Source organism: Heterodontus francisci, chromosome 15, assembly GCF_036365525.1.
Source record: "Heterodontus francisci isolate sHetFra1 chromosome 15, sHetFra1.hap1, whole genome shotgun sequence".
NCBI lineage: Eukaryota > Metazoa > Chordata > Chondrichthyes > Heterodontiformes > Heterodontidae > Heterodontus > Heterodontus francisci.
Genome location: NC_090385.1, coordinates 90,250,393 through 90,277,588, shown reverse-complemented (window position 1 = coordinate 90,277,588; position 27,196 = coordinate 90,250,393). Strand labels below are relative to the sequence as shown.

Genomic DNA, 27,196 nt, shown 5'->3' with positions numbered 1-27,196 from the left:
AACCTTTAACCTACTCTAGGATCAAACTACCTACATACCCTTCATACTACTATCATCCATGTACCTATCCAAGAGTCGCTTAAATGTCCCTAATGCATCTGCTTCTACTACCACTGCTGGCAGTGCATTCCACGCACCCACCACTCTCTGTGTAAAGAACCTACCTCTGATATCTCCCCGAAACCTTCCTCCAATCACCTGAAAATTATGCCCCCTGGCGATAGCCCTTTCCACCCTGGGAAAAAGTCTCTGGCTATCCACTCTATCTATGCCTCTCATCATCTTGTACCCCTCTATCAAGTCACCTCTCATCCTTCTTCGCTCCAATGAGAAAAGCTCTAGCTCCCTCAAACTATCTTCGTAAGACATGCCCTCCAGTCCAGGCAGCATCCTGGTAAATCTCCTCTGCACCCTCTCTAAAGCTTCCACATCCTTCCGATAATGAAGCGACCAGAACTGAACACAATATTCCAAGTGTGGTCTAACCAGGGCTTTATAGAGCTGCAGCATAACCTCGCAGCACTTAAACTCAATCCCCCTGTTAATGAAAGTGGCGCAGTGATTAGCACCGCAGCCTCACAGCTCCAGCGACCTGGGTTCAATTCTGGGTACTGCCTGTGTGGAGTTTGCAAGTTCTCCCTGTGTCTGTGTGGGTTTTCTCCGGGTGCTCCGGTTTCCTCCCACATGCCAAAGACTTGCTGGTTGATAGGTTAATTGGCCATTATAAATTGCCCCCAGTATAGGTAGGTGGTAGGGAAATATAGGGACAGGTGGGGATGTGGTAGGAATATGGAATTAGTGTAGGATTAGTATAAATGGGTGGTTGATGGTCGGCATAGACTCGGTGGGCCGAAGGGCCTGTTTCAGTGCTGTATCTCTAAACACCATACGCTTTCTTAACAACCCTATCAACTTGGGTGGCAACTTTGAGCGATCTATGGACATGGACCCCAAGATCCCTCTGTTCTTCCACACTACCAAGAATCCTGTCTTTAAGCCTGTATTCTGCATTCAAATTCAACCTTCCAAAATGAATCACTTCACACTTTTCCAGGTTGAACTCCATCTGCCACTTCTCAGCCCAGCTCTGCATCCTGTCAATGTCCCGTTGCAACCTACAACAGCCTTCCACACTATCCACAACTCCAGCAACCTTCGTGTCATTGGCAAACTTGCTAACCCAGCCTTCCACTTCCTCATCCAAGTCATTTATAAAAATCACAAAGAGCAGAGGTCCCAGAACAGATCCCTGTGGAAAACCACTGGTCACCGAGCTCCAGGCTGAATACTTTCCATCTACTACCACCCTCTGTCTTCTATGGGCCAGCCAATTCTGTATCCAGACAGCCAACTTTCCCTGTATCCCATGCCTCCTTACTTTCTGAATGAGCCTACCATGGGGAACCTTATCAAACGCCTTGCTAAATCCATATACACCACATCCACTGCTCTTCCTTCATCAACGTGTTTTGTCACATCTTCAAAGAATTCAATAAAGCTTGTGAGGCATGACCTGCCCCTCACAAAGCCATGCTGACTGCCTCTAATCAAACTATGCTTTTCCAAATAATCATAAATCCTGTCTCTCAGAATCCTCTCCAATAATTTGCCCACTACCGACGTAAGACTGACTGGTCCCTCTCACTAGTGAATACTGAAGCAAAGTATTCATTTAGGACCTCCCCTACCTCCTCCAACTCCAGGCACAAGTTCCCTCCACTATCCCTGATCGGCCCTACCCTCACTCTGGTCATCCTCTTGTTCCTCACATAAGTGTAGAACACCTGAAAACTTCCCAAACAGCGATGAAGAAATGGGCAGATAAGCATGCCAAGATCCGAACATTTCAACCAGGGAATGAGGTGTTAATATTACTGCCTTTAGAAGGTGAATTGCTGAAAGCATGGTTCAATGGTCCATATAAAGTGGATTGCAGATCCGCAATGCCTACACCGAGCTCCCGGAACAAATCCCCGAGACCATCAGCAACAAGAAACGAAGGGTCAGGGTCATCAAGCACGAAGTCGGGGGCCTGGGGATCAGCATCAAGGGAGGCAGGGAAATCAAGATGCCAATCCTGATCTCAAAGATCTTCAAAGGTCTGGCAGCCGACAAGACCGAGGCTCTATATGTGGTGGACACCATCGTAACACCCTAGATACCCCTTCCCAGCTCCACAGCTGTTACATAAGTTTCTAAATTCACTTGAAAAAGCCTTTCAAAACACTCCTACATGGGTTGCAGAGACTAAATGGGCCCACATCAGAGGCCCCATCTATGACTCAGCAATGACCATTTATGGCAAACGTGTGAAGCGGAACGCAGATTGGTTTCAATCTCACTTTGAAGAGCTGCATTGCACTGTTGAACTACAAGAAAGCCCCCAGCGAGTTAACATCCGTAGCACTTAAAGCAGCCAGAAGCGCTGCACAAAGAATAGCCAGGCGCTGCGCACATGACTACTGGCAACTCCTATGCAGTCATATTCAGCTGGCCTCTGACACCGGAAACATCAGAGGAATGTATGATGGCATTAAGAGAGCTTTAGGGCCAACCATCAGGAAGATCGCCCCCCTCAAGTCTAAATCAGGGGACACAATCACTAACCAACACAAACAAATGGACCGCTGGGTGGAGCACTACCTGGAACTGTACTCCAGGGAAAATGTTGTCACTGAAACTGCCCTCAATGCAGCCCAGTCTCTGTCAGTCATGAATGAGCTGGACGAAAAGCCAACAAAATCGGAACTCAGTGATGCCATTGATTCTCTAGCCAGTGGAAAAGCCCCTGGGAAGGACAGCATTACCCCTGAAATAATCAAGAGTGCCAAGCCTGCTGTATTTTCAGCACTCTATGAGCTGCTTTGTCTGTGCTGGGATGAGGGAGCAGTACCACAGGACATGCGCGATGCCAATATCATCACCCTCTATAAGAACAAGGGTGACCACGGTGACTGCAACAACTGCCGTGGAATCTCCCTGCTCAGCATAGTGGAGAAAGTCTTCGCTCGAGTCGCTTTAAATGGGCTCCAGAAGCTGGCTGAGCGCGTCTACCCTGAGGCACAGTGTGGCTTTCAAGCAGAGAGATCCACCTGTTCTCCCTTCGCCAGCTACAGCAGAAATGCCATGAACAACAGATGCCCCTCTCTGTTGCTTTCATTGATCTCACCAAAGCCTTTGACCTCATCAGCAGACGTGGTCTCTTCAGACGACTAGCAAAGATCGGATGTCCACCAAAGCTACTAAGTATCATCACCTCATTCCATGACAATATGAAAAGCACAATTCAGCATAGCGGCGCCTCATCAGTCCCCTTTCCTATCCTGAGTGGCGTGAAACAGGGCTGTGTTCTTGCACCTACTGTTTGGGATCTTCTTCTCCCTGCTGCTCTCACATGCGTTCAAGTCTTCAGAAGAAGGAATTTTCCTCCACCCAAGATCAGATGGCGGGTTGTTCAACCTTGCCTTCTAAGAGCGAAGACCTAAGTACAGAAAGTCCTCATCAGGGAACTCCTCTTTGCTGACGATGCTGCATTAACATCCCACACTGAAGAGTGTCTGCAGAGACTCATCGACAAGATTGCGGCTGCCTGCACCTAATTTGGCCTAACCATCAGCCTCAAGAAAACGAACATCATGGGGCAGGATGTCAGAAATGCTCCATCTATCAATATCGGCCACCACGTTCTGGAAGTGGTTCAAGAGTTCACCTACCTAGGCTCAACTATCACCAGTAACCCATCTCTCGATGCAGAAATCAACAAGCACGTGGGAAAGGCTTCCACTGCTATGTCCAGACTGGCCAAGACAGTATGGTGCACTGACACGGAACACAAAAGTCCGAGTGTATCAAGCCTGCGTCTTCAGTACCTTGCTCTACGGCAGCGAGGCCTGGACAACGTATGTCAGCCAAGAGCGACGTCTCAATTCATTCCATTTTCGCTGCCTCCAGAGAATCCTTGGCACCAGGTGGCAGCACCGTATCTCCAACACAGAGGTTCTCGAGGCAGCCAACTTCCCCAGCATCTACACCCTACTGAGCCAGCGGCGCATGAGTTGGCTTGGCCATATGAGCCGCATGGAAGATGGCAGGATCCCCAAGGACACATTGTACAGCGAGCTCGTCAGTGGTATCAGACCCACCGGCCATCCATGTCTCCACTTTAAAGACGTCTGCAGACACGACATGAAGTCCTGTGATAATGATCACAAGTCGTGGGAGTCAGTTGCCAGTGATCGCCAGAGATGGCGGACAGCCATAAAGGCGGGGCTAAAGTGTGGCGAGTCGAAGATACTTAGCAGTTGGCAGGAAAAAAGACAGAAGCGCAAGGGGAGAGCCAACTGTGTAACAGCCCCGACAACCAATTTTATCTGCAGCGCCTGTGAAAGAGTCTGTCACTCCAGAATTGGCCTTTGTAGCCACTCCAGGTGCTGCTTCACAAATCACTGACCACCTCCAGGCACTTACCCATTGTCTCTCGAGACAAGCAGGCCAAAGAAGAATAAAGTGGTCAAGAGCATTGGTAAAGTAAATTATCTGATTGACACCCCAGATCGCCAGAAAAAGAATTGACTGTGTCATATCAAAATGTTGAAACCATTTCATTGCTGGGAGGAGGATAAGAAAGCACAGGGATGTCAGGTATTAAGGACAGGGAAGGATGAAAGAGATCAAGAGAATGGGGCAGAAGGAGACCTAGACAATTTTCAAATTGAACCTCCAACTATCCAGTTAGCTAATACTGAATTGTTAGGGAGATTGGACACGATGCTTTCATATTTAGATGAAGAACAATGAGAAGAAATAACAAGGCTATTCACAGACTTTAAAAGAGTCTGTAGGGATAAGCCAGTATGTACAACCTTAGCCACACATGATGTAGATGTAGGGGAATCCTGTCCTATAAAACAGCATCCTTATCGTTTAAGTCCAGGTAAAAGCAAAATACAATACCTGCTGGAAAACCATCTAATACAACCCAGTCAAAGCAGCTGGAGTTCCCCATTGGTGTTCATGTATAAACCTGATGGTTAAACTAGATTCTGCATAGACTGCAGAAAGTTTAATGCAGCAACAGAGGCAGACTCCTACCCAATTCCTCACTTGGAAGACTATTGTTATGACGAACTTGGGAGGAGTGCACTGTTAATTCTGTTCCACTTCTCCACATGTCACAACATATCAATAAATTTCCCCTCTTACCGAAACAGTCCATTAGATACTCCATTTGCCCCAGAATAAAGCATACCAACCAGGTTTCTTTAATAAACAACAAAAGTATCTGTTTATTATAAATAAAGTCTTAACCAATAATGAAATTAATATGTACATGAATTGAAATATTAAAGCCCCTTATTTTTAGCCCAGCCCTCACACAGACACATACACAACCGGTTAACCGGGGGGGGCGGGGCGGGGGGGGGGGGGGGCGGAAGTAAAGGAATTTTGTTTACAGCTGTTACAAAGAAATAGAACGAATAAAAAAAAACTTATACTGAATGGCGGATATGGAAGTTCCTTGTTTTGGCGAGGTGCCCCAAAGTCGAATAGGTGGCTGTCACTAGGAATCTTACCAGGTGAAGTTGATGAACAGTCTGTTTTGGTTAGGCGTTCAAAGAAATTCAATTACAGAAGGCTTCACATAGGTCTTCCATCAGGTGTGCCACAACAAAGGCTTCAATTCTCACGCATTTGATACAAAGTTCTTTTAAAGATGCAAGGTTTCTGCAAACATTCAGGAATTCTTCAACATACAGGCGGCTATCGTACAACTTCATACAGGATTTACTTTTCAAAAGCAAGGATTCTTCAAAGAAAGGTAACAACGTTCTAGATTTTCTGTCCTCCTGGCAGGTCAATATGCCTCTTTTATCCCAAAAACCAGCTAGCTTTTAACAGTCAAAAATGAAACCAACCTCTTCCAGGCAAATCCTATAATAATCATAAATCCTGTCTTGTCACAACACAACCCCCCTGCTATTTTTGCTTGAAATCATGTGCCTTCCAGTAAAAACTTGTTTACTGGTCAACCTTTGGCTGATCTTCCTTCCAATAAAAACACATACAAAGTTCAACAATCTCCAGATGATTCAATGTCCATGAAATCCTTTCAGTTTTTAAAATATAGATTCTCAAGTTTTAACAAAAAAATATGGAAACCTCGTAACACTATATCGACAGAATGGTCAGTGCCACATTTCTTACAAAAATAGATTTGTTAAAGGGATACTGACAGGTTCCTTTAATACCCTGAGATAAAGAAATGTCAGCCTTTTTCACAACAGGTGGTCTTTTCCAATGCCACGTAATGCCATTCAGGTTGAAAAATGCCCCAGCAACTTTTCAGAGTCGAATAACCCAAGTGGTAGCCTGTGTTCCCAGCTGTGTAGTTTACCTTGATGACGTGCTGATATAAAGTGCCACTTGGAAGGACCACTTGAAACAACTAGAAGCTCTGTTTAGAAAATTACTATCGGCTGATTTAGTGATAAACCTTGCCAAAAGAGAATTTGTAAAAGAATCTACCTCAGGCATATAGTTGGACAAGGGCAAGTGTTGCTAAGAACAGCAAAATTACAAGCATTGGTGGAGTTCCCTACCTCTAAGACTAAACAATAAATCATGAGGTTTTTGGGGTTGTGTGGTTTTTACCACAAGTTTGCACCAAATTTTAATACAATAGTTTCTCCAATTATAGATTTGCTACAAAAAAGAAAACCAAAGTGGACTGGTCGGGGAAGTGCCAAGCATCTTTTGAGAGGCTGAAAGCCATTTTAATTAATGAACCAGTCTTGGCTGCTTCAAATTTCGCTAAGCCATTCAAGGTAGCAATTGATGCTAGTGACCTGGGGGTCAGTGCAGTCCTGTTCCAAGGTGATGAATCAGGCATAGAAAGGCCAGTGGGATAATTTTCCAAAAAACTAAATCAATACCGAAATAGATATTCAACAGTGGAAAAAGAAACCCTAGACTTATTACTAGCTCTTAAGCATTATGTGGTCTATGTCTGCTACAACTGCAGAGAGACGCTGGTATATACTGGTCATAACCCCTTTATGGATAAATTCAAAAACCAGAATGCCAGACTATTTTGCTGGAGTTTACGATTGAAACGTTATCACTTAAAGATTATCCACATTACGGGAAAAAATAATATGATTGTGGATGCCTTGTCTATCATTTAACTTTGCTTTGAGTTACTTGAGTACAAAGATGGTACAACATAGAACTGTATTAGCTACAGATAAAAAGTGAATGAGTATGAGTGTGAAAATTAGTTATTTTTTCATCTTTGTTCACTCTTTGTAATGAAATGCATTGAAAAATGACATAAATTCCTCCAAAGATGGAGGTGCTATGATGGTGCTTCTATATTTTTAAATATATTTTGAGGACGTATATATAAACTATGAAGATTTTATAAATGATGGACTTTGTATTTTTTTAAAGAGGTCATCAGAAGGTCTTTTGGACTTGGTTTGTAAAAAACCCTTACTGTAAGTCACCTACCTTCAGATAAGTCCCCAGTGGGGACTTTTTGACCTGGGAAAGATGTTTACAGAGAAATGACAGGTCAAGATTTATAGAGTTCTTGAGGCTTGACTCTTGAGATATTGTTTTGGTTTCGCTTAAAACAGACAGTTGGGATTTGGACATTGTTTTTAAGAAGAGTTTAAAAATCAACCTGCCAAGGAAAAAAACCCAACTCAGCCTTTTCCAGCTCTTTGAGATGCTCTTAGAAGTGAGTGTAAGAAATAAAGTAATTGATGCTGCATTCCTCCTGAAAGGTCTGCTTGAAATCCTTGTTGCCGCATTTCTCCTGAGACACTGGAAAAACCTACCTGTTAAATCCTTGATGCCGCCTGAATGATTTGCTCCAGAAAAGGATCCCAGTGACCCATCACCGTATACCCGGATGCCAGACAAAAAAGGGACATCTGACATCTTTCCATATATTCTCTTTTTTCTTCAAGAATTAGCAAGTATTTGGCCAAAGTATTCTTTTTCTTTTGTTTGTAACAGAGCACTAAAAAGAAAATCTCTTTATTTTTCAGTGACCCAGTGTGTCTGTGTGTGTGTTTGTGTTTGCGTGTGTGTGAGGGACTAAGGTATAAAGGAAACTTTCATATTTCAATCTGCATGTTAATGCTTTGCTTGATTACTGGTTAAGACTTGTTTGATAATAAACTGATTATTCTGTTGTTTATTAAAGAAACCTGGTTGGTGTATTTTATTCTGGGATAAAGAGTAGAGTATATGATTGACCAGATCAGTATCTGGGTAAACATTTAAATATATGTTGTGACCTGTGGAGAAGTGGAGCTGGAAAAGACATTGCACTCCTCCCACCTTGGTCGTAACATATGAAAATACACCAGGGTCATAAGGGCATAACCAAATGTTGAGCACGCGCTCAGATGTTCGTGTGGTGGCCAAGAATATCAAAGGATATTGAAGACATAATTTCAAATTGTCACATATGTGCAATTCACAAACAGGATCAGAGAGAACCTCCTATTTTGACCCAATTCCCAACCAAACTATGGGAATGTTTGGCGATGGGTCTATTCATCCTATTTAATTGTAGGAGATTACTTTTCAAGATGAAATGTGGTTAAATATGTGTACACAACAATAACTGAAGCAGTCATTCAAGTGTTACAAGAAATCTTCACAACACATAGTATACCTGATCAGATCGTGACCCACAATGGGCCACAATTTGCAAATGATATTTTCAAATAAATTTGTGAAAATCAGTGAATTTGTGCATTTAACAAGTTCCCCTAGCTATCCACAATCTAATGGAGAAACTATGCGAGCAGTCAGAACTATTAAAGCACTGTTAAAGAAGAATCAAGAATTCCAATCAGCACTTCTGAATTACAGAACTACTCCATTGTTATGCAGATTAGCACCATCCAAAATGTTAACTGGGAGAAAACTTATGATGCAATGTCCAATTTTGCTTGAGAAAATTACTTCCAGGAATACAAATCCAGGATTATCAGAGAGTTCACGACAGAGAACTCTTATTAGAAGAGAAAAAAAACCTTAATTATAACAGGAAATACCATTTCAGGCACCTACCAAAGTTGTCAGAGGGCAAAAGGTATGGGTACGAGACCAAAACAGACAAACAGTAATTCTCCAGAGAGAGGAAAATCAACAGAGATCTTATTTACAAAGAACTTCAGAAGGTACTATCCGAAGAAATAGAAAGAATCTTATTCCTTTCCATCAAAGAAGTCAATCGATCATACAATTAGACATGTCAGATGTTGAACCTGAAATTCAGAAAGCTCAAGATATTACAAACCTCAATGAAAGCTGTCCAAGTCAAGAGACAAAAGTTCAGAGAAAGACTACAAATCATGCACATCCGACAATAACAAGATCAGGGAGAGTGGTGAAGCCTCCTGATAGATTGAATCTATGAATTCAAAGACTTGGGGGGAGATTGATCAGTATGCAAATAAAAAGTGAATGTTTGTAAATATATATTTGGATAAAGTTTTGGGGGGAGATGTAATATAAGGGTCTGAAAGGGTTAATTTTGAGAAAATGCAAATAATATCTCCTAACATGATGGTGTAAGAGATTGCATGAGAGAGAGACTTGAAGCTAGATGCAGTTTGGCTTTGGTGGAGTCACATAGACTAGTGTGAAGATATATATATAGTTCTAATATAATAAATGGCAATGTTCTAACTACCTCAGACTGAAGTATCTCCATCAGCTCCACTAATTAAAATGGCAGCATACCAAACCAACATGTAGCACAAGACCGAGCCCGCACCCTGGCTATCCTAATGAAGGCAGCTTCCAAAATCAATGTAAAATAGTTAGACATTCTGTGTAGGTTTTATTATTGGTCTCATTAGCTCAAAGTACAGCATGTAAAAAATAATAAGATCTCAAGGTAGGGACAGATGAGAAGGACAGTGTCCCAGTTTCTCTCATCATCAGAATTCAAGTATCTTGAAATCCTCAAACTGTCTCTTGAATGAATCTAAAGATTTTACCTCCACTACCCGACTGAGAAGCTCATTCCAAGTGTTGATCACCCATTGTATGAAGTGAAAGCATGAACATGGTACAGAGAAAAACAATTCAAATCTTTCTGACAATAGTCCAAAATTAGATCGATAAATGGACGGATACATAAATAATTAGATAGATAGATAATTGGATGGAAGAATGGATGACAGACGGACAATAGATATATTAATGTACTGGTTATTCATCCTTTTCAGATGGAGGTTGAAACCAGCTTTGCTGAAGCACTGTCAGGTATTTGACCCAATACCTGGAGAACTCTGTATCTGTTATTCACTTATTAAAACTGATGTTGCTTTCATGTTTCATTTTTCTAAAAGAAATGCAAGACAACTGAAATTGTCTTATTTTTACTGCTTTATTTTAGATGCAGGAGTTGGGGTCTCATCAGGTCATTGACAGGGATTGAAGGATGTTGTTCAATACTTTCCATTGATATAAACCTGAGGGAATTCAATCTGTCCTCGTGCAGTAATGTGCCTCTGGAATGAGAAGCATGATGAAAAATGACAACTATTTCAGAAAGTTTGAGAAAATGAATGGGAGTGAGTGTGCTGCTAATCAGTTTTATAGGAACAGAGACATTACTCCATGGAATACAGAATATATTATTCTGCTGTTATAGTCACACTGTGTAAATGCCTGGTTTCTCTACAAGGCCTGGGAAAACAGTGGGAAAAAACGAGCTCTCCTCCTCTCATTTTTATACTAATTTATCAAGATTTTTTGTAATTTACTAATACACACAGAGTGAGCAGCAGAGCTGGACTGTGCAGTGAGTGGAGTGTGCAGACTGTAACTTTGTGTTCTGACCCATCTGCAGCCTCGCCCATGTAATAAAAGGGATTGGACCGATTCAGTCAGAGTGAAACAGTGGCCCTGATTATATCACTAGAAATGACAGCATCATTCCCAAAGAAATGTAATTCTAAAACACATTCCACATTTTCTAGATCCACTCTGCAATCTCACTCTGGATGATGGATATTTTGAAATAGTTAATACAACATGGCTGCATGTAAACAATGAAACTTGTCCAAATGGATCAGAAATCTACATTCCTCACCAGGGTCCAAGTGAGCAATACTGGGAGTAAGTAAATTACTACAGATAGCTGCACCTATAACCTGCACAGCTGTACCAGTAGCTTCCTCTTGGGAAGGTCAGTTGGGTGAATGTCCTGTTTAATGATTGAAAAGCTGTTTGATTTAGTTAGAAGTATTAAAAAAGAATCATCTGTTACACATCTATTAAAAATGAAAGACTTCATTTATATTGCACTTTTCACAACCACTGGGTGTCTCAAAGCACTTTACAGCCAATTAAGTGCTTTAAAAATGTAGTCACTGTTGTAATGCAGGAAACACAGCAGCCAATTTGTATACAGCAAACATCCGCAAACAGCAATGTGATAATGACCAGATAATCTGTTTTTGTGATGTTGAGTGAGGGATAAATATTGACCAGGACACCGGGGAGAACTCCCTTGCTCTTCTTCAAAATAGGGCCATGGGATTTTTTACATTCACTCGAGCTGGCAGATGGGGCCTGTTACAAAATAATATCACAACAGAGGCCCTTTCATTAGTTAACAGCTCACTGCTTTCTAAAACTGCAGGTTTACTTGAAAAACATTTATACAGTGCAACTTTTATTAATTTCTTAATTTACTACTTCATGGAAGCAATTTACCATGAGAACTCCTAAACATTAAATAGTTCAAATTATCTATGACTGATATCCCTTTCTATGTGTTTTTACTTGAATACAATATTGTGTTTAACCCATAGACTTGAGAATTGAATTGGGGGAAGCTGTTTGGGAGCAGGTACCATGTTTAACAATGTGATGGAGCTGAATTCACCAGGAGATACAGTAACTAACCTTGGTAGTTTTAACAGCGCATTGTCCATGTTGTAAAACAGTCACCCCCTTCCCCCACCACCTCCTCCCCCCTCGCACCCCCTTCCCCCCACTCCCTCGCCCTTTGCACCCCCTTCCCCCACCCCCGCCTCCCTTGCACCCGCTTCTTCTCACACCCCCCGCTCCCCCTTCCCTCCACCCCTGCCCCCTTGCACACCCTCCCCCCTTCCCTCTCCCTCGATGAAATCACACAGCTTACTTGTTAGGGCCCCTGTTCAGGGATAGGAGCTAACAACCCCACTGCCTTGTGGGCGTCTCGGGAGTGACCAAGGCTAAGGGAGTTAACCCTAACAGACAATCCGGAGCGGAACCCCTAAGGTGGTCATGTGTCACCTTTGGCATGTTTCCGGCAGTTCCTGTAGCCATACTGGTGCCAAACGTCATGCTCTGCATTCCTTTGGACCCCACTAGAAAGGCCAAGAGGTGGGTTTTGACACTTGGGCAACTCACAATCTCCATACATTCCGCCCAGGCATGCGCCATGGAGAGGTCACTCCATAGTCACCTCACAGCGACCAAAACAACATGGAAGGCAGCAGTTATGGGTTATAAGTCCAGCTCAAGTGGCATAGAGATTGGACACCACGGGTTGCCTTTGTCGGTGGGAGAGGTCATTGCATCTCACTCGACAGTTACCACCCGCCTCAAACCAGGCAGTCCCCAGTCAGAAAGGTTCTGTCCCGCCACAATCCACCTGCTTCAATGGGTGCTTGGAGCTCAGGGTCATTGCCCGACAAGTGGACTGTAACATCGTGCCAAACAGCACGACAAAAAAGGAAAGAAGGTACCAGCCCTTCGTTTTGCAAGCTGGAACGTCAGAACTATGTGTCCTGGCCTGTCGGAAGACCTTACACAAATCATTGACTCTCGGAAGACCACCATCATTAACAACGAGCTCAGTAGACTCAATGTGGACATTGCAGCACTTCAGGAGACACGCCTCCCTGCGAGCGGATTTCTAAGAGAGCAAGACTACACCTTCTTCTGGCAGAGTAGGTATTCTGAAGAACCAAGACAGCATGGAGTGGGCTTCACCATCAGAAACTCTTTGCTCAGCATGATAGAGCCACCTTCAAATGGCTCAGAACGCATACTGTCCATCTGACTGCTCACTGCCTCTGGTCCAGTACACCTACTCAGCATCTATGCTCCAACAGTCTGCTCCACCTGAAGTTAAAGACCAGTTCTACGAGGAACTCCATAATATCATTAGTAGCAACCCTGCCCGCCTTAGAGTGACGACCAAAGTATGGAAAGTCCTCATCAGGGAACTCCTCTTTGCTGACGATGCTGCATTAACATCCCACACTGAAGAGTGTCTGCAGAGACTCATCGACAGGATTGCGCTGCCTGCAACGAATTTGGTCTAACCATCAGCCTCAAGAAAACGAAAAGCATGGGACAGGATGTCAGAAATGCTCCATCCATCAATATCGGCCACCACGTTCTGGAAGTGGTTCAAGAGTTCACCTACCTAGGCTCAACTATCACCAGTAACCTGTCTCTCGATGCAGAAATCAACAAGCGCATGGGAAAGGCGTCCGCTGCTGTGTCCAGACTGGCCAAGAGAGTGTGGGAAAATCACGCACTGACACAGAACGCAAAAGTCCAAGTGTTTCAAGCCTGTGTCCTCAGTACCTTGCTCTACAGCAGCAAGGCCTGGACAACGTATGTCAGCCAAGAGCGACGTCTCAACTCATTCCATCTTTGCTGCCTCCGGAGGATCCTTGGTATCAGGTGGCAGCACTGTATCTCCAATGCAGAAATCCTTGAGGCAGCCAACATCCCCAGCATATACAACCTACTGAGCCAGCGGTGCTTGAGATGGCTTGGCCATGTGAGCCGCTCGGAAGATGGCAGGATCCCCAAGGACGCATTGTACAGCGAGCTTGTCACTGGTATCAGATCCACCGGCCGTCCATGTCTCTGTGACATCAGGAAAGATTGAGCAGGCTGAGCCTCTTATTTCTGGAGAAGAGATGAAGAGGTGATTTGAAAGAGATCTTTATAATTATGAATGTGTTTGATCAAGTCGATGTAGAGAAACTGTTTCCACTTGTGGATGAGTCCAGAACAAGGGGCCATAAATATAAGAGTGAAAGAACAGCAGCAATTCCCCAAACCCCTGAAATGTGTCCCTCATTCTAAGGGTTTCGATCACTGATACAGGAATTTGGGTGAATTTCCAATTACTCTGGAAGGTTGGACAGGGCTGGATAAATGATTGAGCTGATTAGGGTCATGGTTTTATATGAATGAAATGAGATTTTTCAGGACAATGAGAATGGCAAATAAACCTGAGGAGTAAATGTGAGGAGTTAAATATATTGTTCATACTCTGGCCAATTCTCCTGTTTAAGTGTGTAACTTCCTTGAATATGAGATAAAAATAAGTTAGAATAATACTGTGCTATTTAAAAACAGTTACAATATGCAGCTCAGAGTTAAATATACCCTTCATGTCGTTATTATTCCTCCAATTGTCCTCTGCTTCATTCTGTGCTTTGTTTGTAGTCCTGTTAGTTTTCCATTCAATTGGATTCCATTCTGTAAATGATAAACCAACAACATAGGGAAATCTAACAAGCTTCTCTCCATGGTCAGGTGGTTTATTTCACTGCGACATTCCCTTATGTGGTTCTGACCATACCCCTGATCCGAGGTGTTACCCTGGAGGAAGCCGATAAAGGAATTGAATTCTACATTGGAAGCCAGTCAGACTTCTCAAAACTGGCTGATGCTAAGGTAAATACACCAGAATAATCCACAGAATATCAGCTGTAATTTTCAGTCAAACTATTTCATGTTTCACTCTATTTTCCTGCATTAAGGTACTTATTTTAAGTGCTGTGTGTTGCTTTTGGGATGTCCCTTCATATGTGGAAAAATGTGGCTCAGTGCCTGCAAAAAAACAAAGTTTTCATTTTAATGAGATCAATTTATAACTTTTGACATTTTGATGTTAGCATTTTGAAACGGGATGGGATGGGATGGGATATAATTGGATAGAATATGAAGATATTGTATGGAACTGGATAAAATGTGATGGGATGGAATGGGAGAGGTCGAGATAGAATAGGATGAGATAGGAAGAGAAAAGATATGATGGAACAGAATGTATTGGAATGGAATTGGATGAAATAAAAGTGGATTGGATGGCACGGAATATGACGCAATGGCCTCCATGTTTTCTTCCTGATTCCAACTGCTTTTTAATATCCTCTAAAAAGTGCAATTCCTTGTTGTTCACAAATGCTCCAGGCTGCTCGGATTGCCACGTGTATAGAGTCGAAGACACCCTGCACCTATGGGAAGTCAGGAAAAGATGCAAATCTCAATACTTGCTCATTCTGGCTGCTGTCATCACAGGAGAAGCTTATGTCCCTCTCAATGCTCGCAAATAAACTGCCAGTCTCCTGGCTTATGCAGTTATGTGTAACCAACTGTGACACCCTAGGCTGAATTTGGATTTTCAATCGCTCAAGGTCAGGTGTGGGCACACTCTGAAAATAGTGTACTCAGATAGCGTGTCAGTTTTCTGACACCTCTGTGACACAACTGGAATTTTTAAAGGGTGTGTGGTGGGGGAGCTGGCAACCCCCACACCTCCAATTAACTTGCTCTTAAGTGCATTGATGAGCTTGTTAACACACTGGAGAGGGACAGAATCAAATTTCAAAGGTAATAATGGGAGGTGCGAATGATCTGGGACACGAGTTAGTGCGCAGCTGTTGGGAACACAGCAAGGAGACATTATTGATTGTGGCTGCTGATGAAAAAAAAGGACAGCCAAACTCAGGTGCTCATGCAGAGGCACAAAGTTGCCATCACTTGAGCAGAGCAGCTGGAGTTCTTGAGCAGTAAACGTTTGGGCACGTGTGGATCGTGAGTCTTCTGGTCCTCTGCTCTCCTGCCTGCTTCATTCCTCCAGGCAATGTCAAGCCCAGTAATGACAGCTGTTCACCTTTTACAAACACCCTCCAGAACTAGTTCCCGCCTCCACCCCGTACCCAGTGACCCTAATTTGGGTGGCAAACCCACGTCTGTGCCAATGAGGGCCTTTCCCTTTAAAAGTCGTGTTGTGTCACCGACGCTGTTGCGGTGCAGGGTCAGGACCCAGAAATGATCCGGCAATCAGTTTCCCCACCCTGGATTGAAAATCCAGCCCATTCCCTTTGTCTCCTATCGGAAAGATCCAATGGCAAAGATTGAGGGCGGGGGTGACTTTCACAGCTGCTGGTAATGTGTGGACACCAGGTCCAGCAAACAGCTGGTCCTCCACAAGGAGGCTGCAGAAATTTGTGATCACCTTATGAGACATTCTTTGTCTTTGAAAGCTCTGCTCCTCCGACAGCTCAAAGAAACTCAACCTTGTTCTGTAGACACTGGTAGGTGGTAGAGTTTACCATGAATTTGTCTCCTCTGTTACTTCCCTCTCTGCTGTCCACCTGCAGCTAACTCCACAGCATGGCCTTGTGACTGGTAATCCTCACTCTCCTCCTTTCACTCAGTGAACAGTCATTTACAACCCATCAGGAACTTCTCTCTAATCTGTAAACTGTAAAGTCTCCAAATCACTATCTCAAACCAAGTACTGTCACCAAACTGTAGGAGGTAACTGTAGAAGCTTAAGAGGCATGGAACTGGGGGAGGTTAGCAATTGAGATTAAAATTAGTTAGCGTGATGAAAAAGGATGACGGCCGCACCAAGGGAGAAGTGGGGCGGTGGGGAGAAGGGGAACCGCTGGGAAGGGGGCAGGGCAGCCTGGTAGCGAGGACAAACCCGGAGACCCTGATAATCTTAACAGTGGGATGTCATGTGAATAAATATCTGCAGAGTCCCACCTGACACCTGGCCAGATTGACTACTTGGCCATATTCATGCATTTGATTACTCCCTGCACCATCAGGAAAACCATTATCCTGCCAAAACCATAAGCCATAGAAGACAATGAAGTCCCCTTTCCTGGCATGTATAACCTCAGTGACCTCCTGGATAGTGAACTACAATCTGTTGGTGATGTTGCCGGCTCCAGCCTGGAAGAATCCACTGCTCTAGTAAATTGAGGGCCACGGTGACCTAGACAGCCACTAGCAGCACTGAGCATGCCCAGCTCTGAGGCTGCTTTGAGAAGGTGACAAAATTCTGTGCCCACCTCCTTGGTGAATCATAGCCACTGCAGACACGGCTCCTGACTGAGGTGGGGTTAGGAGAAATGCTCTCTGAAGAGCCTAGGTGGGCAAGGCCTCCTGCTGAGAGCCCTCCTCCTCCTCCCCCACCTCCCTCTGTGAACAGATTCTCTGCTGTCTCTGCTCCATCTCCCTGTGATGCTGCAGCCCATGGGGGACTGTAACTATATCCCCCATGTCTGAGTGCAAGTATTGTGCTCAGAGGACTTTCAAAACCACACCACTCCTCCTAAAGGTCCAGCACCACTCCCTTCAGACTGAAAGGACTTCTGTCGACTCCTCCAACAACACATCACTTCCACTAGCACTGCAGCAGGTAAATAGTTAAAAGCACCTTACCTGAAATTTGGGTGGTAATCCCTTTAAATAGTGTTGGTGGGGAGGGGGTCCTTCATGCAGCTGAACAGATGCATCATTAAGAGGGGATGCTAAAAGGAAAAGTGAGCCTGAAAATGGCAGGTCCGGCATCAAATCAGTGTTAGACACAGACTGAGGTCACGATTTACCTACTCTGCACAATTCCAGCTCACGCGTGAGACGCCCGCGCTATTGCCCGTCACAACATGGCAAACGGCTCAGGCCATGCTGTAAATGCTCGGGAATGAACCATTGTCATTTTTTTCCAGAATCGGTTCCCTTAGCGATGTAACAACAGGCACTACAGAGCCCAATTTTGCAGCCACAATGTCCTGAGAGGACTTGACTGGTTCGATGCTTAGAAGCTGTTTCCTCTGGCTGGAGAGTCTGGAACTCAGGGCCATAGTGTCAGAGAACAGGGCTGGCCATTTAGGACTGAGAGGAGGAGAAATCTCTTCACTACTACAGGGAAGTTGGTGACATCGTGGCAAAGTCACTGGACTAGTAATTCAGAGGCCCAGGATCATGACCTTGGAACAAGGGTTCAAATCCCCTCAGGGCAGCTGGTGGAGTTTAAATTTAATTAATTTGTAAAAAGAAAATCTGAAATTGAAACCGAGTCTCAGTAATCATGTCATGAAACTATTAACAAATGTTGTAAAAACGTCTCTGCTTCACTAATCTCCTTTAGCGAAAGAAATCTGCCGTCCTTACCTGTTCTGGCCTACATGTGACTCCAGACCCACAGCAATGTGGTTGACTCTTAACTGCCCTCTGAAATGGCCTAGCAAGCCACTCAGTTATCAAGGGCAATTAAGGATGGGCAACAAATGCTGGCCTTGCCAGTGATGATGCCCATATCCCATGAAAAATAAGCAGGTTGTGAATCTGTGGATTCTCTACCCCAGAAGGTTGTAGTGCTCAGTCGTTGAGTATATTCATGGTTGAGATTAATCATAGGAACAGAAGTAGGCCATTCAGCCCCTCGAGCCTGATCAATGAGATCATGGCTGATCCTTGGCCTCACTCCACATACCAGCCTTTGGCCCATATCCCTTAATATCTTTGCTTAACAAAAATCTATCTATCTCAGATTTAAAATTAACAACTGTTCTGGCTTCAACTGCTGTTTGTGGGAGAGAGTTCCAAACCTCTACCACCCTTTGCGTGAAGAAGTGATTCCTAACATCTCTCCTGAACGGTCTGGTCCTAATTTTTAGACTATGCTCCCTAGTTTTAGAATCTCCAACCAGTGGAAATAGTTTATCTTTATCTAGCTTGTCTTTTCCTGTTAATATCTTGATGACTTCGATCAGATCACCCCTTAACCTTCTAAATTCTAGCAAAAACAGGCCTAATTTGTGTAATTGCTCCTCATAACTTAACCCCTGTAGTCCAGGTATCATTCTTGTAAACCTACGTTGCACTCCCTCCAAGGCCAATATATCCTTCCTAAGGTGTGGTGCCCAGAACTGCTCACAGTACTCCAAGTGGGGTCTAACCAGGGTTTTGTACAGCTACAGCATAACTTCTGTGTCTTTCTACTCCAATCCTCTAGATATAAAGGCGAGCATTCCATTAGCCTTTTGACTATTTGCTGCACTTGCTTGTGGCATTTTAAAGATCTATGTACCTGAACCCCCAAGTCTCTTTGGACATCCACTGTACTTAACCTCTTCCCATTTAGAAAGTACCCTGCTCTATCCTTTCTTGGTCCAAAATGAATAATCTCACATTTTCCCACATTGAAATCCATCTGCCACATTTTTGCCCACTCACCTAGTCTGTCAATATCTCTTTGCAATCTTATGTTATCATCTAGACTGTCTAAAATGCCTCCTAACTTTGTATCATCAGTAAATTTGGATATATGACTTACTATGCCATCATCCAAGTCGTTAGTGAATAATGTGAATAATTGAGGCCCCAACACAGATCCCGGTGGGACACCACTAGTTACATCCTGCCAGTCTGAGTACTTACCCATTCTCTCCACTCTCTGTCACCTACCACTCAGTCAACTTCCTAACCATGTCAATAATTTGCCCTCAACTCCATGGGCTTCTACCTTAGTTAACAGTCTCTTCTGTGGGACTTTATGAAATGCCTTCTAGAAGTCCATATAAATAACATCCATAGACATTCCCCTGTCCACTACCTTTGGCACCTCTTCATAAAATTCAATGAGATTTGTCAGGCATGACCTTCCCGTCATGAATTCATGCTGGCAGTCCCTGATTAACTGAAATTTTTCTAGGTGCTCCCCTACTTCCTTTAACACCCTCGGATGGAAACCGTCAGGTCCTGGGGATTTCTCACTCTTTAGTTCCATTAATTTCTTTGTTACTGATGTTTTACTTACGTTAATTGTATTAAGTCCCTGTCCCCTATCGGCTATTAATTCTTTTGGGACTTCCGGCAAGTTATCCTCCTTTTCAACTGTAAATACTGAGGCAAAGTAATTGTTCAACATGTCTGCCATTTCCCCATTATCAATGACGGACAATTACTTTGCCCCAGTATTTACAGTTGAAAAGGAGGATAACTTGCCGTAAGTCCCGAAAAAATTAATTTCTGGACTTTAAGAGAGTCAGGAGATATGGGGAGTCAGGCGGGAAAGTGGAGTTGAGATTGAAGATCAGCCACGATCTTATTGAATGGCAGAGCAGGCTCGAGGGGCCGAATAGCCGACTCCTCCCCATGTTTCTTATGTAGTTGGAATGAAGCAGGAAATTCATTGAATCACGATAAATAAGCACTAATGGAAACAGTGTATTAATTACAGCAGTGGGCAGCATCTACATTCATTCATTGAACGACTGTCTGAGATCAGTGGGAGGTGAGAGTGAAACCAGCTCAGATATCGTTGCTGTTGCGTAAAAATTATTTCAGCTGGAAAAAATACTCCCATTGACCAAAGGGTTGGCACTGCCCCACAAAGTGGGCTGAAATTTATACTCCTGCTGCCGAAATCAGCAGCGGGTGAAAACAATGGCAGCCCGCCCGCGTGGGCCGCATGTCAAGGAGCCGCCGCGATATTAGCATGGCAGCTCATTTAAATAGTCGGGGCAGGCTGTCCCTCACCAATTACATGGAGAGGACGGCTGTCTGTCCCCAGCAATGTCGTCAGCTGCCGGTGCATAGGTGCTGATGCCATTTCTAAAGGGCATTGAGCGCTACCATTCCATTTAAATATTTAAAGAGACATTTAATTAAAAAGTTAAATACATTCATCCTGCCCCTCTCTGACCTGCCCCAATACCAATTAAATTAATTACTTGCCCTCTCCCCCCCAAAACACTTACCTTGTCCACCTGACCTTCCTCCACACAAAGTATATAAACTTTAAACTATAACCCTTCCTACCATCCCCTACACCAATGATGTTACTTTGACCCCGTTTGCACACCAATGTCCCCACCCCGCACTGAGAAACTTACCTCCTCCTCCTTCTCCACCAGTTATCCACCTCGCTTCCCCGGACGGGGATCCGAAGGTATAGGAGTGCCGGCCAGCATCATGACGATCGCACCGGGAGAGACGATGGGAACACAGCTGTCATAAATTCATTGATTTTCGTTAAGTTAAATATGTAAATGGTGGTCCTGTCGCTGAGTGGCAGGGGGACCGCCTCGAGGCCTCGTCACCGCCGACAATATATGGCCAGGCCTTCCCAGCATCGGGGTGCGTGGCGGCCCTCTCCCAGAGACATTTTTCAGCCCCCTTCCCCTCCCACCATGACCCCCGACATCGCAGGGGTCTGTAAAATTCAGCCCATTGTTTTCAGACTCTCCCTCAGACTGTGCTGTGACTTCCCCAGGGATAGTGTTGGTACTGCCCCAAGAACTGTGTTGAAATTGCCCCAGGTTTGATACTGTTCCAGATTATTTCGGTCATGACCATTGTCGTTACGATTGGATGGGTTTATTGCCGATAGGAAATCCTTTTTGGGGATAGCCAACATACAGGTTCCAGATTTGTAAATGGCAGTTCCCATTATATGGAGCACACTGAAATTGTCCCCTTAATATTTTCCATTACAAGTTCTATAGCTGAAAACTGATACTGTTGAGGCCAGTTTGAGCTTGTTCAAAATTGTTTAAAACACACTAAATTTGTCATGTACAGTGCAGTGTTACAGATTATATCACAGATTAACAAAGATTATAAAAATATCTACTAAATGAGAATGAAGAATTCTTGTCACAGTTGTAAAAATGCCACCTGAAAAGTCGAGCAGGAAGTAATTCCTCAACATCAGTTCATCAGATGAGATTTAATGATTTGTTTGATTTTAAAGCTCAGTTTCTGGGGAGAGTTAGGCCCAGACGACAAGTCCTGACTGAACTGTGTCTGCGGACACACCAACCATCAGTATCACACATGGACAGTCAGTATTTTGAGTCAGAGGGCTGGATTTTCAAATGCAGGAGGGGGTAAGCAGGGGTGCAGGTATCCATTAAAAATTGTGTTCACACAGGAATCACTGGATCACGACACCTCCAGACAGTGACGTAATTTTCAGAGGGAAGGAGGGAGGAGGGAACGAAGAACCTGCTCACCTCCAATTAATGGCCCATTGGGCTCCTTGAGCAGTTTGTTAATGGGACAGGAAGGGATAGGAGGTGATTTTCAAAGCGGGAATTGCCAAACCAGAACAGTCTGGCGCATGTTAGTGCACAGCTGTCAGGGTCAATTGGGGAACTGTAAAGTTTTTTTAATGGAACGGAAAAGTTTTCCCACTAAGTATACCACTGTGAGATCAGACACTGTACCGTTTGCCTGGCTGTTTGGTCGATTCTCTGTGCGCTGAAGCTTCTAGCCCTCCAAATTCCTGCCTCCTTTCCTGTTCAAGGCAGCGACAGGCCCCGTCATGGCTGCTGTCTGCCTTTGTGGCTCCTGCTCCAACAGGCATCTTCCCCCTCCTCGCAGAGCTCGGGGCCACTAATTGGGTCCCAAGCTCACCTCCGGCCCAATTAACGCATTAGAATTTGAAGATTGTATCATCTGCGTGACATGTACATAGAGCAGGGTCTTGACCTGGAAATTATCCTGGCGTCTGGTTCCTGACCCCGATTTGAAAATCCAGTCCATTGTGTCATAATTTGGTGACAAAAATCAGTGTGGATTAGATCCCTCTGTGGCTAATGGGAGGAAACCCAGCCACTGCATACTGTATGTGGCAGTTGTTATGAGAGCCGGAGTTTCTGTCCATAATGGGCAGTGGCTGGAATCCGGTATATTAGCTCCAGGACTCAGGTAGCAGCATGACTGAAGGCTCATGATGCTGGAACTCTAATGCTCAGTAACTCTACCACAGCCCACCCTGCACCAAATTGATGCCCATGTTTGCTGTGGGCAGAGGAACCTTCAGCCAAAGTTCTATTTGATTCCCGGTCGAGTTGCCGGAGGTTCCGGAGAACTCCCACTGAAGTTACGTTGGGAGTACACCAGAACGGTGGGGGATTTTCAGGATAATTGTTTACAAATTGAACAGAAAATTTCCCTTAACATTTCACATCTCAGGATTGTGCAGAAGTTGCACACAGTTAGGGGTTTCTGTAGAATCAGGTCTATTTCTGTATCTTTCCCCTCTGTGTTGTTCCAAGTATGGACCCCAATCAGGAGCTGATGTGCAAGCGGCAGAGATTTTCTGTGAATGGGAAAGTGAAATGTTTAATCTTTTCTGCTTGATTGTTACTGACCATTAACATCCAATTAGAAAAAATCCAGATCCGAATTAGATTATCCTACAGTTTGTTACAACACGTGACCATTTATATTGTACCAGAAAATATTGAAATAGATGTTTATCAGAGATTATCCTCCCATGTCTAAACTCTAATTTCTCATGCAGTATACTGGCAGTGAGATACACTGAAGGAATGTCTATGAAGTCTAAATAATCACTGTTGAAAATACTTTACTGCAGCTATGACCATCTTAAAGGAGGTGAGAGAGATAGAGAAGTGAAGAGGTTAACGGAGTGAGTTCAAGAACTTAGACAGCCAAGACAGCTGAAAGTACAGCCACCAATGGTGTAGCGATTAAAATGAGGGATGCAGAAAATGCCAGAATTGAAGGAGTGCAGATATCTTGATGGCTTGAGGGCTGGAGGAGGATACAGAGGTAGGGAGGGGCAGGGCTGTGGAAAGATGTGAAACAAGGATGAAGTTTTAAAATTGAGATGTTGTTGGATTGGGAGCCCCTATTGGTCAGCCAGCACAGGATGGTGGGTGAATGAGACTTGATGCGATTCAAGATATGGGCAGCAGAGTTTTGCATAAGTACAAGTTTCTGTAAGGTGGAAGATGGGAGACTAGCCCCAGAGTCATTGTCTGGAGTTTACAAAGGCACAGATGAAGGTTTCAGCAACAGATGAGCTGAGGTAGGGGTGAAGTTGTGCGATTTTACAGAGGTAGAAGTAGGCAGTTTCAGTGATGGTGCAAATATGTAATCAGAAACTCATCTCTGGGTCAAACACAAGATCAAAGCTGTGAACAGTCTGGCTCAGCTTCAGACAGTTGACAGGGAGAGGAATGGAAACAATAGGCAGGAAATGGAGTTCGTGGTTGGGACAAAAGACAATGGTTTCAGTCTTCCCAATATTTAATTGGAGGAAATTTGAAGGAGAGGGTGGAAAGCCAGAGAGTGTAAGGGAGGAAATTCCGGTGTTTTGGGCCTCGGTATCACAGAATCACTGAATAATACAGTGCAAAAGAGGCCCTTCGGCCCATCGAGTCTGCACCGATGCGTTAAAGACACCTGACCTGTCTACCTAATCCCATTTGCCAGCACTTGGCCCATAGCCTTGAATGTTATGACGTGCCAAGTGCTCATCCAGGTACATTTTAAAGGATGTGAGGCAACCCGCCTCTACCACCCTCCCAGGCAGTGCATTCCAGACCGTCACCACCCTCTGGGTAAAAAAGTTCTTCCTCAAGTCCCCCTTAAACCTCCTGCCCCTCACCTTAAACTTGTGTCCCCTCATAACTGACCCTTCAACTAAGGGGAACAGCTGCTCCCTATCCACCCTGTCCATGCCCCTCATAATCTTGGACACCTCGATCAGGTCACCCCTCAGTCTTCTCTGCTCCAGCGAAAACAACCCAAGCCTATCCAACCTCTCTTCATAGCTTAAATGTTCCATCCCAGGCAACATCCTGGTGAATTGCCTCTGCACCCCCTCCAGTGCAATCACATCCTTCCTATAATGTGGCGAACAGAATTGCACACAGTACTCCAGCTGTGGCCTTACCAAAGTTCTATACAACTCCAACATGACCTCCCTGCTTTTGTAATCTATGCCCCGATTGATAAAGGCAAGTGTCCCATATGCCTTTTTCACCACCCTATTAACCTGCCCTTCTGCCTTCAGAGATCTCTGGACAAACACGCCAAGGTCTCTTTGTTCCTCGGAACTTCCCAATGTCAGGCCATTCATTGAATACTTCCGTGTCACATTACTCCTTCCAAAGAGTATCACCTCACACTTTTCAGGGTTAAATTCCATCTGCCACTTTTCTACCCATTTGACCATCCCGTCTACAACTTCCTGTAACCCAAGAAACTCAATCTCACTGTTAACCACTCGGCCAATCTTTGTGTCATCCGCAAACTTACTGATCCTACCCCCCACATAGTCATCTATGTCGTTTATATAAATGACAAACAATAGGGGACACAGCACAGATCCCTGTGGTACGCCACTGGACACTGGCTTCCAGTCACTAAAACAGCCATCTGTCATCAATCTCTGTCTCCTACAGCTAAGCCAATTTTGAATCCATCTTGTCAAGTTACCCTGTATCCCATGTGTATTTGCTTTCTTGATAAGTCTCCCATGTGGGACCTTGTCAAAGGCTTTGCTGAAATCCATGTAAACTACATCAACTGCACTACCCTCATCTACACACCTGGTCACATGCTCAAAAAATTCAATCAAACTTGTTAGGCATGACCTCCCTCTGACAAAGCCATGCTGACTATTCCTAATCAAATTTTGCCTCTCCAAGTGGAGATGGATTCTCTCCTTCAGAATTTTCTCCAATAGCTTCTCTACCACTGACGTGAGACTCACTGGTCTGTAGTTCCCTGGCTTATCTCTACAACATTTCTTAAATAGTGCGACCACATTAGCTGTTCTCCAGTCCTCTGGCAACTTCCCCATGGCCAGAGAGGAATTAAAAATTTGTGTCAGAGCCCCTGCAATCTCCACCCTCGCCTCCCACAGCATCCTGGGACACAAATCGTCCGGACCTGGAGATTTGTCCACTTTTAAGCCTGCCAAAACCTCCAATACCTTGTCACTCCCTATGACAATTTGTTCAAGAACCTCACAGTCTCTCTCTCTGAGTTCCATATCTACATCCTCATTCTCTTGGGTGAAGACAGATGTGAAGTATTTGTTCAACACCCTACCAATGTCCTCTGGCTCCATCCACAGATGTCCCCCCTGGTCCCTAATGGGTCCTACTCTTTCCCTGGTTATCCTCTTCCCATTGATATACTTATAGAAAATCTTGGGATTTTCCCTACTTTTACCAGCCAGAGCTTCCTCATATCCCCTCTATGCTCTCCTAATTGCTTTCTTAAGCTCCATCCTGCACTTTCTGTGCTCCAATAATGCTTCCATTGATTTGCTCTCCTTGTATTTGCTAAAAGCCTCTCTTTTCCTTCTCATCGTACCCTGAATATTTCTGGTCATCCATGGTTCTCTGGGCTTATTGCTCCTACCTATTACCCTAGAGGGAACATGTTGGGCTCAAGGCATGCAGCCATTGGTGGAACGATTAATATCAAGGAAACACGAGATGATAGAATTACAGGATTGGAGGCACCTTGGAGGGTTGTAGGGATGGAGGAGGTTTTCGAGATCGGGAGGGGTGAGGCCTTGGAGAGATTTGAAACAAAACTGAGGACTTTAAAATCAAGATGTTACGACACCTGGAGCCAATGTAGGTTAGTGAGCACAGGGGCGATGGGTCAACAGGATTTAATGTCAGTTCAGATACTTGCAGCAGAGTGTTGGAAACTCAAATTTCCTGAGGGTGGAAGGTGGGGGCGGGGGGGCAGCCAGAAGATCAGTGGAATAGTCAAGTCTAGAGTTGACACTTTGTCCATTAGACAGTAACCACTCTCGTTTCTTCCATTCTGCTTTCCTCATTCTCCTTTTCCATTAATTTGGAGAAGGGAGCATTTCCTTTGGGGGAAACTCCATGTCAATAGAGAAGAACCTTTCAATCTGGATGGGGGAGGGGCAAATATTTCTTGTTGGTCTGACAGGCCCTCAGTCTGTCCAATGAAAATCCACTTCTGTCAATCACCAAAGGAAAAAGAAAAGGTTTTTGAAAAAATTGCTTCTCAGCCCCGATATATCCTGAATTAGAATGTCCAGGGAGCAGACTGCTAACAACTGGAGCCCAGTCATCAGTATTGGCTGATCCTGGCAACAGATGAACCTCTGTCCTCTCACCATCACTTACACTGTCTGCAATGGTCATGCATTCATGGGGTTTCTGCTCAGCGTGCTAACCTGGTGAGGGTATAAATATAAAGGAGCTTCCACATGAGGGCCCGAGTGGAGAAAACAAAACCCCAAACTGTTACACTACAATAAAATGAGTTGTTAACCCATTATAAACAGAGCTCAGCCCAATCTGTGAAA

General features: G+C 44.3%; 2 protein-coding genes across 13 annotated transcripts in view; one reads left to right on the top strand and one right to left on the bottom strand.

The window, feature by feature from the left end:
- Positions 1-27,196, top strand: part of LOC137377784 (sodium- and chloride-dependent neutral and basic amino acid transporter B(0+)-like) — a 101,221-nt gene that overhangs the window by 28,221 nt on the left and 45,804 nt on the right. For all 11 annotated transcript variants that reach the window (XM_068047839.1, XM_068047844.1, XM_068047841.1 and 8 more), the window contains exon 2: positions 14,587-14,727. In XM_068047839.1, coding sequence (XP_067903940.1) covers positions 14,587-14,727 — 141 coding nt within the window. The remainder of the gene's footprint in view (positions 1-14,586; positions 14,728-27,196) is intronic.
- The window catches only part of LOC137377780 (sodium- and chloride-dependent neutral and basic amino acid transporter B(0+)-like), a 96,339-nt gene continuing 90,649 nt past the window's right edge, over positions 21,507-27,196 (bottom strand). For both annotated transcript variants that reach the window (XM_068047826.1, XM_068047827.1), the window contains one exon: positions 21,507-23,182. In XM_068047826.1, coding sequence (XP_067903927.1) covers positions 23,045-23,182 — 138 coding nt within the window. In that variant the 3' untranslated portion in view covers positions 21,507-23,044. The remainder of the gene's footprint in view (positions 23,183-27,196) is intronic.